At 34.5% G+C, this 16,408-nt stretch overlaps 1 protein-coding gene across 1 annotated transcript in view; it reads right to left on the reverse strand.

Moving 5' to 3' along the window:
• The window catches only part of LOC111051246, a 58,416-nt gene that overhangs the window by 29,059 nt on the left and 12,949 nt on the right, over positions 1-16,408 (reverse strand). Inside the window, exons 6-11 of the mRNA XM_039437258.1 lie at positions 11,421-11,804; positions 9,057-9,183; positions 6,699-6,757; positions 5,069-5,207; positions 3,574-3,738; positions 1,663-1,762 (exon numbers count right to left, since the gene is read on the reverse strand). Coding sequence (XP_039293192.1) covers positions 1,663-1,762; positions 3,574-3,738; positions 5,069-5,207; positions 6,699-6,757; positions 9,057-9,183; positions 11,421-11,804 — 974 coding nt within the window. The remainder of the gene's footprint in view (positions 1-1,662; positions 1,763-3,573; positions 3,739-5,068; positions 5,208-6,698; positions 6,758-9,056; positions 9,184-11,420; positions 11,805-16,408) is intronic.

The following is a 16,408-nucleotide window of genomic DNA, read 5'->3' on the forward strand; positions in this document are numbered from 1 at the left end:
TTAATAAATATTTATTTTTTAAAATTAAGTGGATAATCTTGATCAGAGTTGAAAATTCTCGGCAAAAAAGAGCTTGATTTGTCTCCAACCCGCAACCTTTCATTTACGAACCGCGCGTGCTACCATTTACGCTACTCAACCACTTGAACTTGTTTGGTAGGGCTTGCAATTCGCTTCAAGTTTTGTTTGGTTGAGCTTTTACCGTTGCGTAAAATCACAAATTGAATGAATTTGTTTTAATTATTAAATTACTATAAGAATTAAAATAGGCCTATAGCCATCCTCGGTGAATTCAGAATTTTAACGTAAAATTGCAACTTAATCAGCTCATTAGTTCAGTTCATAAGTGATGATGCGTTGTATTTCCAATCCCGAACATGTGTCTAAGACAATATTCCTTTCTTTATTGATAAGCAGAAGATAAGGTATAAAGATTCCATCTCCCAACAACGTTTGCTGAACGGCAGATAAGGCAAGGTTATCTCTTGCACAGAACTCTGTCATAAAATCCTCACAACGTCTACAGGAGTATTAAAAACGGACGCTATTTTAAAATAGTTTTCCGTAGGTAATGAATGTTTTTATTTTTTCCCCTCTGATTATCAAAATGGCAAAATCTAAGGTACATACTGGAATTTTTTGTTGAGTTTCGTTCAAAATGAGTATGTAACAGCTATTCCAAAATCCTCCATACTTCATTGCCCAACCCTGTATATAAATATTAGCGTTGTGTTGTTCAAACATTCATTCATAAACCATCACCGTTTCAAGTGATACTTGACCGAGAAAAATATTTTTTAAAACATAGTACGTGAACTTAGAATAAATGAATTGATAGAAACATCAATTTTTATGTTTGAACTTTAGCTGTGTGTTTTATATTATTGTTCGTTAATTTTCAAGATATTTTATACTAATTGGATGGTTATGAATATTTATGAGTTGAAAGAATGCTTTTCATCTAGTTTTTGAAAGAGATTGATTACAAGGACTAACGAAAAACGCTTACATGAACACACATAGGATCGAATATGAAAGGATGACTGGCACATGAATAGTTTGGTAGCAGATTGAAAAGAAGAGGCCATAACACATGTATGGTTACACTGAGAAGGTTGAAAAGTTGAAGGTGCACTTGAGTGATAACACTCAGAAGAAGGGAAACATAGGTTTCAACACTAAGAAGCAGGGAAAATGCACTCATAATAGATGGTAACACTGATTAAAAGGACCAGGGTATCAAACACTTTGAACACAATGGAAGGAAACTGCAAATAACACACAAGGTAACACTGAGAAGAAGAGAAAATGTATTCAAAACAGATGGTAACACTGAGAAGAAGAGAAAATGTATTCAAAACAGATGGTAACACTGAGAAGAGAAAATGTATTCAAAACAGATGGTAACACTGATTAGAAGGACCACAAAGAAACATTGAACACAAAGAAAGGGAACTGGAAATAACACAGTAGGTAACACTGAGTAGAAGAAATACTAAAACACACAGTTGGCGAGACTGTGAATGAGAGGAATTGTACAAAGCACAAACCTAACCCAACACTAATCTGAAGGGAAATAGTGTATAAAATAAATGATTAAACTGAGAAGATAGAACATATTGTATTAGGACAATTGAAAAGGAATTAACTGAAAATATTTACCTGGTTCCTCTACCTTCTTCTTCTTATTAGCTCTCGGCCTTTTCTTTGGACTATCGGCTACAGCTACTGCCACCTCATTGGACCTTTTCACAGCTATGTTCTACGAAAATAAAGCAAAACGAAATCAATAATAATTTTGACAACTAAAATGATGTGGGTAACACTATATTAATAATGCTTTCAACTTTGTTATTGTATTTTACCTTTTTTCTTTCATAACCACTGTCATTGTAATTATGTTTTTGCTACAAATAAAGATTTGAATTTCAATTTGAATCGAAAATGTTTGCAATATAATAATAATAATATAAATTATAATGTATCTTAACTTTTAATTACAGTGAAAACAAGGAGTTAGTGAGAAAAAGTAGGTTTGCTAATAATCCAACTTAGTAATTAATTTGTCTATCTTACACGTAACTCCCAGAATAAGTAAAGCATGTAGCGGAATAAACTATGTTCACTTCGCCGTGCCAGACGAACTTTTGAAACGTCTGCTGGTGGTACAACCGCCGAGGTAGCGAGCTCGGTCTGGCCTGCACAATTGAATAACATGGAAAGCGAGTTTTAAAAGTTCGCCTTCGGTAGCGCATGCTACCGCAGGATACCGAGACTCAGACGTGACAATGAGTCATTCGCATGTCTACAGCGACGCAACATTTTGTGTAGGAGTTGAAATTGAGCTGTTGTCATTTCGTGTTGTCTTCCAATAATACATTAATTTTCAATGGAGAGCCTAATTGAAGAAGTGAGGAAACTACTAGAGAACCACACTCATCAAAACAAAAACAAAACCAAACTACCGCTAGCGGACGTTTTTTGGTGTGGCCTGAACTACCACCGCGGGAGCGAGCTCACTACCTCTAGCAGACGTTGGTGTGGCCAGTGCTTTAGTGCAATGACACTGCTGCATAATCTGCTCTTGAGACCAGCTATGTGTTGAATCCACAGTGACTCCTAGAAGCAGCAATAGTATTCCAAAGCTGACCGTGACTGTCTTGCTCTCATTAAGAAACAATTCATTGGCAGTCAGCCACTCCTGAACAAAAAGCTGATTAGTCTTAGATAGAGCCAGAGCTTGCTCACCATCAGCATGCTTGTTGATTACAATGGTGTCATCCGCATACAGAATAATTCTTGAAGGGACACTAGTGCTGAGGACATCAATCATTATCAAGAAAAGTATAGGACCAAGTACCGATCCCTAGGGTACACCGCAAATTGACAGACAAACATGGAGAGTTGACACCATTTAAGGACACATACTGCATTCTGCCCTGCAGATAAGAGGAAAGTAGCTCTAGAGCAAGTCCAGCCACATGCAGATGTTTCAACTTAGTCAGGAGGAGATCATGAGACACGCAATCAAACGCTTTGCTGAGGTCACAAAAAGTGAAAGCAGCAGCGGATTTATCCTCAAAGCATTCAGTAATTTGCTCCTCCAGCCTAATTAGGGCATATGTGGTTGACAGACTTTTCCGAAAACCAAATTGTGTTGGACTCCAGGAAAAGACACAATTGCCTGCACAGCAGTATTTCCATCAATTTTGATAAAATGATAACTAGAGCAATTGGATGGTGGTTGGTTACGTCCTCATAGTCGCCCTTTTTAATAATGGATACAGTAATTTGGAAATTATCAAATAATACTATTGCTATGTAGAATCTAAAACCTAACTTTGTTAATCTTTAATTATCACTAAACCCTAACTAGTATGCAACGGTGTAAGTAGCTGACTGTATATCAGCCTGTAAAAAATCTTGATACCATGAGACTTGACGAACCGAGCAATTCGACTTCCCATTTGTCTCAGTATCTCAAGAAATAGGTACAAGAACTGAGATCTTGTCGAACTGAGACCCTCGCCCAGTTAAGGCACATAAATGAGTGATAGAGTGGAGCATACATACCGATTGCAGTTCAGCCAATTTGACAGCGACTGGACTGAAGCAGACCGACTTGACGTCAGATGGCAATTTGGTTTTGCACTTTGTGCAGATGTCGTGGGTGGGCGAAGAGAAGCCACAATTGTGACAGAGTGCCCATTTTGCTTCCCCAAAAATCCCCGATTCAGGCTTGAAACCCAAAACAAACTCATGAAAATCGTGTCGATTATGTCGATACAAAACAGACTCATGGAAATTTTAGTGTCCATGAGAGTTAATAAGCTAAACCTCTACCAACGTGGTAATTTTTCATGAGAGATAATCTAACTCTTGGTAATCAAGATAGTTACCAAGCTAAACTTCTACCAACATAATGATTTTTCTTGAGAGCTTGTCTTACAATCGATTAATTCTATCAATAGTAACTTTGAATAACCATTCATATTTTGTTCTTATCTTGAAACTGAATAAATTTCTAAATATCAAAGTCTTCCACAGAAGTCCTTTTAACTCCTTTCTATGAGAGCACTAAATTCATTCTCACTCACTACATAACTTATCCAATGAAGAAGAACGATCTTGGTTTTAATTTATTGGCTTGAATTGTGCATCACTGAAATTGGAAGGGACAACGGGTTCAACTCACAGTTGAAAATAAATTCAAACATTAATGTGTAGAGAAGAAAAAGCTTTGGACATCTCATAATCTCATAAAATTAAAGAATTTATTATTTCAAGGGTGAGACAGGTCTTGTCCTAACTTCCAACATTTTGAAGCTTCACTGTCTATTGTATTGTAATCCTAAAGTTCAATTTGATCTCTGCCAACTCTATAAATATAATTGCCTTATCGGTCTCAGTCTTGATTCATTGCAGGCTTATTTATTTCATTGTAAAATTCAGGCTTAATAAATGGGATGATACCAAAATGTAGACCACATTCAAGTCATCAGGTCTCTTGTGATATTATTCTACATGCTTTGTAAAGAGAGGATCCTGTTTCAACTTCATCAGTTAGTTCAGATCTGATTACCGCTTCACTTCAACATAACCTAAAACCATGATACCTATCTGCAGACTATCAGATGTTGACGCTCATATAGATGCCAACTATGTTATCTAAATGGTGCTTTTTTTAATCTCTAGACTCTGGAGAATAGAGTAGCTAATGATAATAAGAGAGTAAAAACAGTATAACCTACGGGAACTAAGGGAGTTTGTAACAACTGGAGAAAAAATAATAGAATAAAATAGTTCTGTTTCAGAAAGTAATGTACGACTTAAGATAGTAGATGGAAGAAAATAATCAACTTTATGAAACTATTTCAACTGAGGTTCATCATTATATTAATGATGTTTTATTGTTTTTCTTTTACACTGTGAGTACACTGGGATTTTATTTTGTAGTTTGGAAATAAATTACAGCTTTTGCCTGTATTATTGATCCTTTCCCAATCATTGAACCTTTCATATTTGGGAATAAGTTGATGCTTGTTTGGGAACAAAGAGTACGACTTACTTTGGATGGTGAAGGTGAACTATCTTGGGAGGAAGCCTCCCCACTCTCCTCCTCTCTCTCCATTGGTGGCTGCTGCACTCCTCCCTCTCCCCCCGTCTTGCTGTCCGCTTCTTGTATTGTTTGCAGGTGATTTGCCCCTCTGCAAATAGCATAAAAATGAGACGTCAATCAGTGAGAAGACTTGGAGACTCATTTATAAACTATTCTCAAGAATGTTCCTAGCTCTGTTTTGGTTGTCAAGCAGTCAGCAACTTGGATCGTTTCCATTAGTTCATAATATTGGTTGTATTTATGAACAAGGATTCATAATAAAGTTATTGGTGAATCACGTTTTGGTTGCTCAAAAACCAATTAGTCATTCCATTGGTTCCTGTTATTGGATGCTAGGTTACCAAAGTGTGTTTGACTAAGAGAGTTCTAAAGAATAGTTTATGAATACAACCAATAAAAGAAGCCAAAAGAAACCCTATCTGAAATCAACCATATTTTAATTCAAATTCTGTCATGTGAAACCAGTTTTGTTGATATGTAGTTTAAAACCTCCAGTGAACAGATGATGATGTACAAGTCAACAATAGTTTTTGTTAGTTTAATATTATATAATATAAATCTTGTATTAAATATAAGTCTAAATATAAGACTTGTTAGGCCTACTTTTTTTTGTGTAAGTAGGCCTAAACAAAAAAAAGTAGGCCTAACAAGTCTCTAGTTGTTCCAATCAAGGCTTGGCAAAGATTTATAATAAATATTTTTTTACGATTTATTGAATAACCACAATATAACCTCCTCAATTCAAGTTATTAGTTCAATCTACAGAGGTGTTGTGAGAAGTGTATAACTGTAAGATTTTTATACCAAACTTCCCTTTTACGAAAACTATCAAGAATTTGCTTTCTCATAAGCGTTCACTTCCATTGTGATAATATGCTTGAAAAAAAGTAATGAATGAAACAGAAAGATTTGTGTAGTATTATAAACTAGTAGTTCTGTGAACAGTAGACCTCACGCAGTATTCTCATCCACAAGTACCTGATTGAAACTATAGACCTTATCGAAATACAGCAATAGACTGGCTTCTCCACACATCTGTGTAATCACTTGTCAGCTGATTTATGTTGAATAATTCTATAGTCTGATTTTTACTCTAATATTGGCGTATGGAGGAAGCTCCTTTTTCCTTTTATATTATATTTGAAATGCAAAATTTCCAAAAACCTTGTATATACGTCGACGCGCAATTAAAAAAGAAAGATACCTGTCAAATTTCATGAATATCTATTACCGCGTTTCGCCGTAAATGCGCAACATATAAACATACAAACATTTAAACATTCAAACATTAAGAAAAATGCCAAACCGTCGACTTGAATCTTAGACCTCACTTCGGTCGGTCAATAATCAATTATTCATAAATTTATAAATGATTAAGTTGAAATTCAACATCAAAATCAACTTCATATGATCCAGGTAAAGAATACTTGAACAGAATTGAAAATGGAAACCACCAAAAATATAGTACAAGAAATTAAATCAATGATACATTTTATTTTCTGTTCAAACAATCGTAGTGAATCGTGTTGAAATTAATGTATTTAGAATATAAATTGTATTTCAAAAAATGTCTACTTACAATCCTTCATGAATTTTTTCTGTGATGGTTCTTCCGATTTGCTCACTACACCCTGCTACCTGTTTGCAATCAACAACAATTAGGACAGAGTAGGAAAATCAACAAAAATTTGAAAAGATTATACAAATAGGAAATTAGATTATTTGGCAATGACATTGACAATACCATTACTAAATATACTCAAGAATAGCCCATAGGCTAAAAACCTGATCAATAGCCTTTTTGCGACTGTTTTCATGAACAGAACGCAAATCTGATATAGCGCTTTCTGTAAATGGCATAACTACACAAAACGCAATAGAAAAAGATTAACAGGCAAACAGCACGTAGTCTACTATATCTTTGTCTGAATGATAAATTCAGATAACTTATCAGAGTTAAGTCAATTACACGTAAAACGGTCATTAATAAATTTACAGTCAACAATATGGCACGTTTTGATTAGAGTAGATTGCTTCTTGTAAAGCGTTCTATATCAAGCGATATAGATAGACTCATTGTGGAAGCCCACCTCAGAAAGAATCAAAATATTTTCATCTTCTGAAACATTTCACTTATGAATATAATCTATTTACTAGTTTTAGCTCTATTAGGTTTGCAAGACGTATTATTCAAGAGAATATTCTTTAATAATAAGGTGAACTCAGAGCTTAATTTGTGCCGGAACGCACCGGAACGGCGTTCCGGTATCTCCCAGGGCGACCGGAACGTAACATAGTTGCAGCTAAAAATATAAAAACTCGCGTCCACACGCATGTGAATGAGTAAAATATGTCTGGCAATTTGAAGTATTATCCTTTACCATTTAATTTGATCAAATCCGTACTTGTTTCACGTTTGAAACTGGGTTTTAAGGCTAAATTTAGAGAATTTTTCCGGGGGGTGGTCCCCCGGACCCCCTTCCCCTGGAGGGTATTCCCTCATTGAGGTGACTTTAAACCCCCTGTAGTCGGGCCAGCCAGAGATCCGGCACCTCAAAACTTACAAATTAAGCACTGGGTGAACTAAGATACAAAGATTTATCATCTATATACGGTACAAAAGAAGCGAAATGGCACTCACTCACACGCAGAACTAAAAATCTACCGAACTAAAAACCTTCAATTTTGGTAGGTATGTTCAGTTGGCACTTTAGAGGCGCACTAAGAACGGATTTGGAAAAATTTCCAAAGATACGCCCAAAATCTGCGTTTTTCCAGCGTTTTTTTTAGTGTTTTCTTAGCTTAATCGAGAACAAATGAACAGAAAATGTTCAAATTTAGTACAGAAGCTCAGCTAGGGTGTAATAATGTTGTGTTAGAAGGAATTTACAATAACGCCAAAGATACGCCCAAAATTAGCTTTTTTTTTGCTTTTTCTCAGATTTATCGAGAACAAATGAACAGAAAATGTTCAAATTTACTATAGAAGCTCAGCTGGGGTGTAATAATGTTGTGTTAGATGGAATTTGAAATAACGCAAAAGATACGCCCAAAATTAGCGGTTTTTTGCGTTTTCTCAGTTCTTTCATCAAGTAATAGACAGAAAATATTCAAATTTAGTACAGAAGTTTAGCTAGGGTCTAAAAATTTTGTGATGAGGTGACTTTAATATTACATCAAAGATACGCCCAAAATCAGAGTTTTACCAACGTTTTTCTCAGCTTTTCTGCGTTTTCTCAGTACTTTGACTTTCTGATGGAATGAAGCATGCTCAAATGAAAAATGCAGGCGAGCGAAAAAAAATATCTCTATTCATTTATATATTGGATAAAACAAACAAATACAATATTCAGTGAAGAAAAACAGGCTAATGCCAAAAAATCTTATATTTCTTAAAGTTGCAAATCAATATAAATGACATGTTAGGCATATCTATGAGCATCTGCGTTCAAGTGTCTGTAATGGCGGATACGGAACAAGGGTGTAGCATAGATGATAGATAAATCTAGAGGTTTTCAATAATAAAAAATGTTCTATAATCTTTGGTAAGGATATGTTTGAAGCAAACAGGAATTTGATTGAATTGAAAAAATCATGAAGAAGAGAAGTGAAACGATATATTTTTATAAATGCAGGTGAAAGGAAAATGTTTTATGAATCACGGGACAAAAGTACTTTTCTCCCTAGGGGAATTGTCACGATAAACGTTCCCTGGGAAAGAGTTACACTTTTATCCCAAATTGTAGAACTATTTAGACGGTTTCTGTTTGTCACTGCATTCTGATTGGTGCATGAGCTTGCGTTGAATTTTCAAGGTGTAATTAAATGGATTCCTTACAAAATAGTTTTGATAAAGGATTAAAAAAGATCTGTTTCAAATTCAATCGTGAAACTATGATAGATACGCTACACCATGGTCAAAGACAGCTATACTGACTTTTGAGAGCCTTTCTGCCATCTGAGTGGCAGATCCGTCCATCACAAACTCCCAGTTCTGGTTGCCACCGACTAGGATGATTTTATAAGTTTGGTTGATTTCCTGCAGCGGTAGATTGATTTGTTTTCTGCAATTTGAAAGAAGAATCAGTTAGCAAAATTTACTGGAAAATGTATAACAATTCAAACGAGTCTGAAAGAGTTGCATACTTTCAATAACTATGTATGTACAGTATTCAATTACACTCATTTTTTCATCCTCTCTTATTCCGATATTTTTACATTAAATTGTTTATGTCAGCAAAAATCAATTATATTATTAGGTTGGGAAAATATTCATAACAATTCATGTGATTAATGAGTTTCATATTACTTTGATTTATCAATAAGGGAATTTCTATCAATTAATTAATTCATCACTTTTATGTGCATGTCTAAAATTACTAGCAGAAACATTGATGGATTATGAAGATTATACAATTATGATGAAGCAGATTACAATGACCAACTTAACATGCGACTAAGAATGCTAAATTGCATGCATTCAAAAAATTAGTACCTTTTTCAACATGATCCATAAGTGCAAATAAAAAAATACGTTTCCACAAATTTCTGCTACTTTTTGCTAGTTCTAAGATTTGATTACAACAAAAGGATCCACTTCTAAGTAAGTAGATGATGATACAGGGAACAGATACTTCAAATTATTGTGTCCTGTCATCATCAAAAACTACTCGACATATCTAGTTAGTTAAAAGTACTGCTGTATCAAAATAAGAAACTGAAATGAAAAGCAACTGTGCACTTACAGATGTGAATCATTTACAAAAACCAATGAAAAATACATAATATTATAATAAAGTATCAAGAAACAAGAAAAAATATTTTAGAGGATCAAATTGTCAAATGAAAAATACACACAATAACAAATGTACAGAACGGCTGGGTACGGTACGAAAATAAGTAGCTTAGTTATTGATTGAAATTAAGCGAATTAAAAAAATCAATCGAGAAGAAATAACGAGCTAAATAAATATTATAAAAGAAAACAACTCTACAAATTCAAGAAGTGTATATTGATGAAAAAGTGGAAACAAGTTTGTTTATGGAACAAATAACTAAATCCAAACCAACAAGCACAACAGGAAAACTTTAGATTACTTTGATCATAAACGAAAACATAAAGAACCAACAGGAAAACCAAATTAGAAACCAAGAAAAAATGAACTTATTTGTTGGAAAACATTTCCAATAAAATTGAACACATTTGTATGATGAACAAATTTTTCGAATCATACTCAACAAAGTACACCTTTTGAATAATATATTTTTAAAATGAACAATGAAAAGAAAAAAGGTTCATGCTTTATTTTAATACACATACTCAGTCTTCAATGAGTCGACACTAATTGGACCGAAGTAGATTTCGAATTATCTATCACCAGATTAGATTACATATCAACAAGCTATAGATGCATGATTTAATCAGCTATAAGTTCATTCAATCATTACGATATTTGAGATGGTCAATTTATTTATTCGATTTCGATTTGTGTTGAATCCATTATAACCTGTAATTGTTTGCGTTTACAGCAAAGTGTTCCACATATTATTATATTGCGTTTACACGATGCTAGTGAGTAGTATTGTTGAAGAGTTATCATTTAGCATTGTATGATCGTGTATAGTGTAGTTGCAAGGCTAGTCAACAAAACTAAACTAACGACTAGCAGCATGTAAGCTTCGAAGAATACTTCATGAAAAGTAAAAGAATTATAATCAATTTCAAATAATGTACTGTGAAGAAAATGAATTTTCAAAAACTTGTTCATCATGTCTGATAACCCGGCATTTTTGAGGAAACAAGAAGTGTTCTGAGGCTACAAGTCCTTTCTTTTCTTTTCTCTAAGTTCTTTTCGGGGAACAGGGAGTATTTGTATTTCTACAGAAATTAGGAGCATTTAAAAGAAGGAATTACTAAGGGAGCAGGGATTAAAACAATCGAGAAACTGTTTACCATTGTTTAAACGTGGAACGTAGTACATAAAACTTTAAAGAGCCAAACATAAAATTCTAGTAACAGTTGACAATTTCTTATTTGCTACATTCATTCTGGAGAAATACCACAACATCAGTCATGAATACAATATTACTACTAGATTGGATCGGAACAGGTATTTTAAGGAAACTGGGAATATATATGAGGCTACAAAGAGTACACAAAAATAAACTAGTATTCCTAAGAAAACAAGGTGTATTTCTAAGGAAGCGGGATTTAAATTGCATTCAAAAAATGAAATAAAACTAGTGTTTCTATGGGAAAAAGTATTTCTAAGTAAAAGGGGAGTATTTCTGCAGGACTTACTCTACAGAAGTGATGGTAGATTGCGGTGTTTGACTAGTGGAGACAGTGGCCACCTTATTCTGCTGATTGGTTATCAGAGTGATCGCCTGGCTCAAGTTAGCTGGCAGGAGAGTAGCAGCGAGGGGGGGAAGGGGAGTGACACCAGTTGCCGACTGTTTCAGCTGGTAAACTTGTTTCACCTGCTGATTGTTCAGCTGATTCAGCTGTTTCACGGGCTGCACGGCAACTTGAGACGGCAGCTTGAATTTTACATCAGCGTCAGACAACGGTACAACTTTTGTTTTTTTCTTAGTGCTCGGATACGATTTTCGACACCGTTCGGCAAGCGACGAGGTATTCGGTGCAGCTAAGAGACTGCGTTCTAGGTCTTGCAACAGTGTCGTCCTGTTGGGGATCACATACAATCAATGTCTCTCAATTAGGACTAGAGATAGGATAAAAATCAAAACTACTAGCAAAGATACACACTATTCTCTGGATTGCTAAATTGTTTCGCACAAGTAATTGTAACAATAAGATGGAACCAAGGTCTTTAAATTAGGAATGACATGAGGACTAAATCTAGAATTACTAATTAGGATAGAAGGTACTACATTATTTGAATTAAGTTATCGTATTATGGAATCAGTTTCTCAAGAAGGACCAACTGTTTATAAGAGTTACTGGAAAAATATTTATACATTGCTTGAATTTCCGATTGGTGCAACTACAAGGTATTGTAATATTGTGAACTTGTTTAGGAACAGACAGAATAAACGTCTCTTAATTAGGACAAAGAACTAATTAAAAATCAAAAGCAGTAGTTTCACAGAATAATTTCATTTAGTACTATCTACACTACCGGTACTTTAAACGCAGTACCATCAAAAGTGCATAAGATACTGAGTCTAAAAATTGCAATTTTCAACAGCTTGTAAGAATTGAGTTGTAAAATACAAGTTATTATTTGTTTAACCAATGTTTTTTTTTTGTTCTGTGATTTTGTTATACATTTTTAGTAATTTTACAACAAACAATATGAATTTGAATTGAAGATAGTTTGGAAACTTATGCATCAGTTTGGGCAACAAGAAATAATCAAGGAAGCAACCAATCAATCAAAGTGAGTAATAACTATTGAACCAACTGTTTATAATACAAACGAGTGAGTGAAGATTTATAATCATAAAACAATTCATTTCAAACAGGTTAACAGTGTATTTGACAATAATGTTCATCAATAGACTGTGATTTTGAATTATTTTCAACTTGACCTTGTGTAGTACTCTGTGAATAAATACTGTCAAATTATAAAATTGAATATTAAGGGCCGGTTTCCGTGCTTGGGATTTAGCTAAGTTCTAGACTTTAAACAGCTGGAGTCAGAAAATTGGCTTTCCGAGTCAGAGCGTTAACGTAGTTGAGGACTTAAATAGACTCTGGAGTTTAAAGATCATGTTAGACCCTGGAGTTTATAATTTCGCTTTCTGAGTGAAGGGCTTATAAGTACAGGACTTGAATTAGATTCTCGCCTCTTTCTGAATCAAGGATTTATCAAAAATCGTTATGTCCAGGACTTAAAACAGCGTGATTTTAAACCCTCGACTGGGGTAGGGTTTAAATTCAAGTTCTAGACTTAACTGAGCAAACACAATTCAGTAGATAAAAAGCCAAATAGATATCATGGAATACCTAAATTATTTGGATTAGTCCATCTAAATTTATAATTTATAGTTTGCAAGTTCATTTTGGAATAAAATTGTATCAGAAATATGAGTAAGAAACTAACCTCATTTTACGACTGTAACATAACCTAAAAATCTGGTGTGGTACACTCACACAACTTTCCTTGCTCATTGAACTATTTAAAATTTTACATCTATTTTCGCTTAAAAACCTTTCTCCTTATTTTGATCAAATATTTCTCTTGTAAAAAAAAAACATCCACGGAACAAAGTGCCCTTTTTATAACCCTACCTTAAAATTTCCAATATAGTTCGCTAAATAAACCTAAGCCTCATTATCAAACGAGAATAATTCAGGGGAATAACATAATGACGATTGACGGCAAAATATTCGCAACTACGATCAGACTACTGTATATGTGTATATACAATTGTTTTCAGAGTACTTTTTCCTTTATGTAAATTGTGAAATTCGATGATTTTTTTGAAATTCGTCAAAACAGCTGTTCTACAGATGAAATATCTTGACTATGACTGTGTTCTTTTTATAAACTGCTCTACCTACCCACGGTATATGGAAGAAGAAAAAGTAAAAACCGTGTTCCTACCTACCTCATGCACGAGAAGGAGGTTACAAAGTCCATTTCTCAAGGATTGGGTGGACCCCCCATTAGTACCCCAGGAAAAAGACTCATGTCAGTTTATAGAGCTAATAAATAACTATACAGGGTATGGATTTGAAAAAAATCGTTAGAGCCGTTTTTGAGAAAATCGTGAAAAACATGGTTTTTTAGTAACTGTCATTTTTCTCAAGAATATTACGGAGCTCCTGCAATTTTCTCAGAAATGAGACTCATGTCAGTTGATAGGGCTTATAAATAGCTATCCATGGTATAAATTTGAAGAAAATCGTTAGAGCCGTTTTCGAGAAAACCGTGAAAAACATGGCTTTTTAGTCATTATCCGCCATTTTTTCCGCCATCTTGAATTGATTTTATTGAATTTCTTATTGTCGGGTCCTCATGGTATAAGGACCGTGAGTTTAAAATTTCAAGTCAATCGGTTAATTAGGAATGGAGTTATCGTGTTCACAGACATACACACACACACACACACACATACACACACACACACATACACACACACACACACACACACACACACACACATACACACACACAGACCAATACCCAAAAATCATGTTTTTGGACTCAGGGGACCTTGAAACGTATAGAAAACTTGAAGTTGGGGTACCTTAATTTTTTTTGGAAAGCAATACTTTCCTTACCTATGGTAGTAGGGCAAGGAAAGTAAAAATGTTCAAGCAAAATAATACAAGGATTGCCTTGGAATTTATATTCCAATCTGAATGTTATTATTCAATGTCATATTCAACATATTAATAATAATAATAATAATAATAATAATAATAATAATAATAACAATAATAAATTATTACTCCAGTTTTTTTCAAAACAAATACTTTTTCAAACTCAATAGCCTAATGAAATTTTTATTCCAAAATCACTGGTTAGGATCAATGATCAATAATATCATAACGTAAAATGAAATGTTTATTTATTCACCTTTCAAAGGTTTTGCTTTGAATAAGCCAACAAAGAAATCGGAACGTATTTTACTTTCCTTGCCCTATTACCATAGGTAAGGAAAGTATTGCTTTCCGAAAAAAGTTAAGGTACCCCAATTTCTAAATTTCTATACGTTTCAAGGTCCCCTAAGTCCAAAAAAGTGGTTTTTGGGTATTGGTCTGTATGTGTGTGTGTGTGTATGTGCGTCTGTGTACACGATATCTCATCTCCCAATTAACGGAATGACTTGAAATTTGGAACTTAAGGTCCTTACAATATAAGGATCCGACACGAACAATTTCGATCAAATGCGATTCAAGATGGCGGCTAAAATGGCGAAAATGTTGTCAAAAACAGGGTTTTTCGCGATTTTCTCGAAAACGGCTCCAACGATTTTGATTAAAGTTATACCTAGAATAGTCATCGATAAGCTCTATCAACTGCCACAAGTCCCATATCTGTAAAAATTTCAGGAGCTCCGCCCCATCTATGCAAAGTTTGATTTTAGATTCTCAATTATCAGGCTTCAGATACAATTTAAACAAAAAATTTCGAGTGGAAAAGATTAAGCATGAGCATCTCTACAATTAATGTCCAGTAACATTTTCACCTAAAATTAAAAATAAGCTCGAAATTCGAGAAAATGTGATTATCCAATTATTGCAAACTGTTGGCAACTGTTGATTCTATTAAATGATTCACTATGAAGAAATAGCAGACCTCGTATGTCTCCAACGTTATTGTCCTGTCAACAGCTGGCTTGGATCTTTGTTTATAAGTAGACTTGATATGCGCGAGAACACTAGCGTCAGGTGATCAAATCACATCGGCAAGGAAGTGTGAGTGCGCCACACCAGATTTTTTACAATAATATAGTTTGGAGAGCATGCTCATTTGAATTGTCCCGCTGTAATCAGCTGTTTCCGTTTTGCTAAAATGCCAACAAAACAACAGTAAAATATTGTGAATTTCCCTCACGTTTAATGCGTTAAAGTCATGGACTCAAATAAGTCGAGAACTTGATAGACTCCAGAGTTTGGAAGATAAAATCGTGACTCAGAAATTAAATTTAGACCCGAGAGCTTATTTCAATCCTGGACTCTGTAAGTCCAGAACTTACAGATCCCGAGCTCGGAAACCGGCCGTAAGTTTCACTCTTAATCCGTTTGAGTATTTATAATGTCAAATCAGTTTGAATTTATATAGTAAATCCAACCAGTTTCATAGTAACAATTTTCATATTGAATGCAAGGTTTTTAAGTTTTGTTGAAAAATGAGTTAGCCTATATTTTTCGATATGAATTGAGTATAAACTGAAAGAGGTCCAATAATTAATACCCAACGGTTTCATGATACATGTGCAAGTACACGCTTGGTTATGCATGACCAAGCGTGCAGATGAAAGACAAAATCTGGAAAGAGCAATGGGAACACTCACACTGTAAGCTTGCACCTGCTGGTTGTGTTTAGTGTGAGCAGTTACATGCAAGTCACAACGTGTTTCAATGGCACTTACCAGATTTTGTTTCTCGACTTATACATGATCTGACGTGTACTTTGACATAAGCATTCAATGTGATCACACCATAAGGAAAATGAAAATTGGGAGGTACCGGGTTCGATTCCCGGGCTGGCAACTAATTTTTGGATAGTAGTTCTCATCGAATTTCCATCTAGCTGTTAACCCTGTTGTCAATGTCTGCAGTAGCAGAGGTCTTCAGGGTTATTTGCAGCA

This window comes from Nilaparvata lugens, chromosome 11 (assembly GCF_014356525.2).
Source record: "Nilaparvata lugens isolate BPH chromosome 11, ASM1435652v1, whole genome shotgun sequence".
In the NCBI taxonomy this organism is placed as follows: Eukaryota; Metazoa; Arthropoda; class Insecta; order Hemiptera; family Delphacidae; genus Nilaparvata; species Nilaparvata lugens.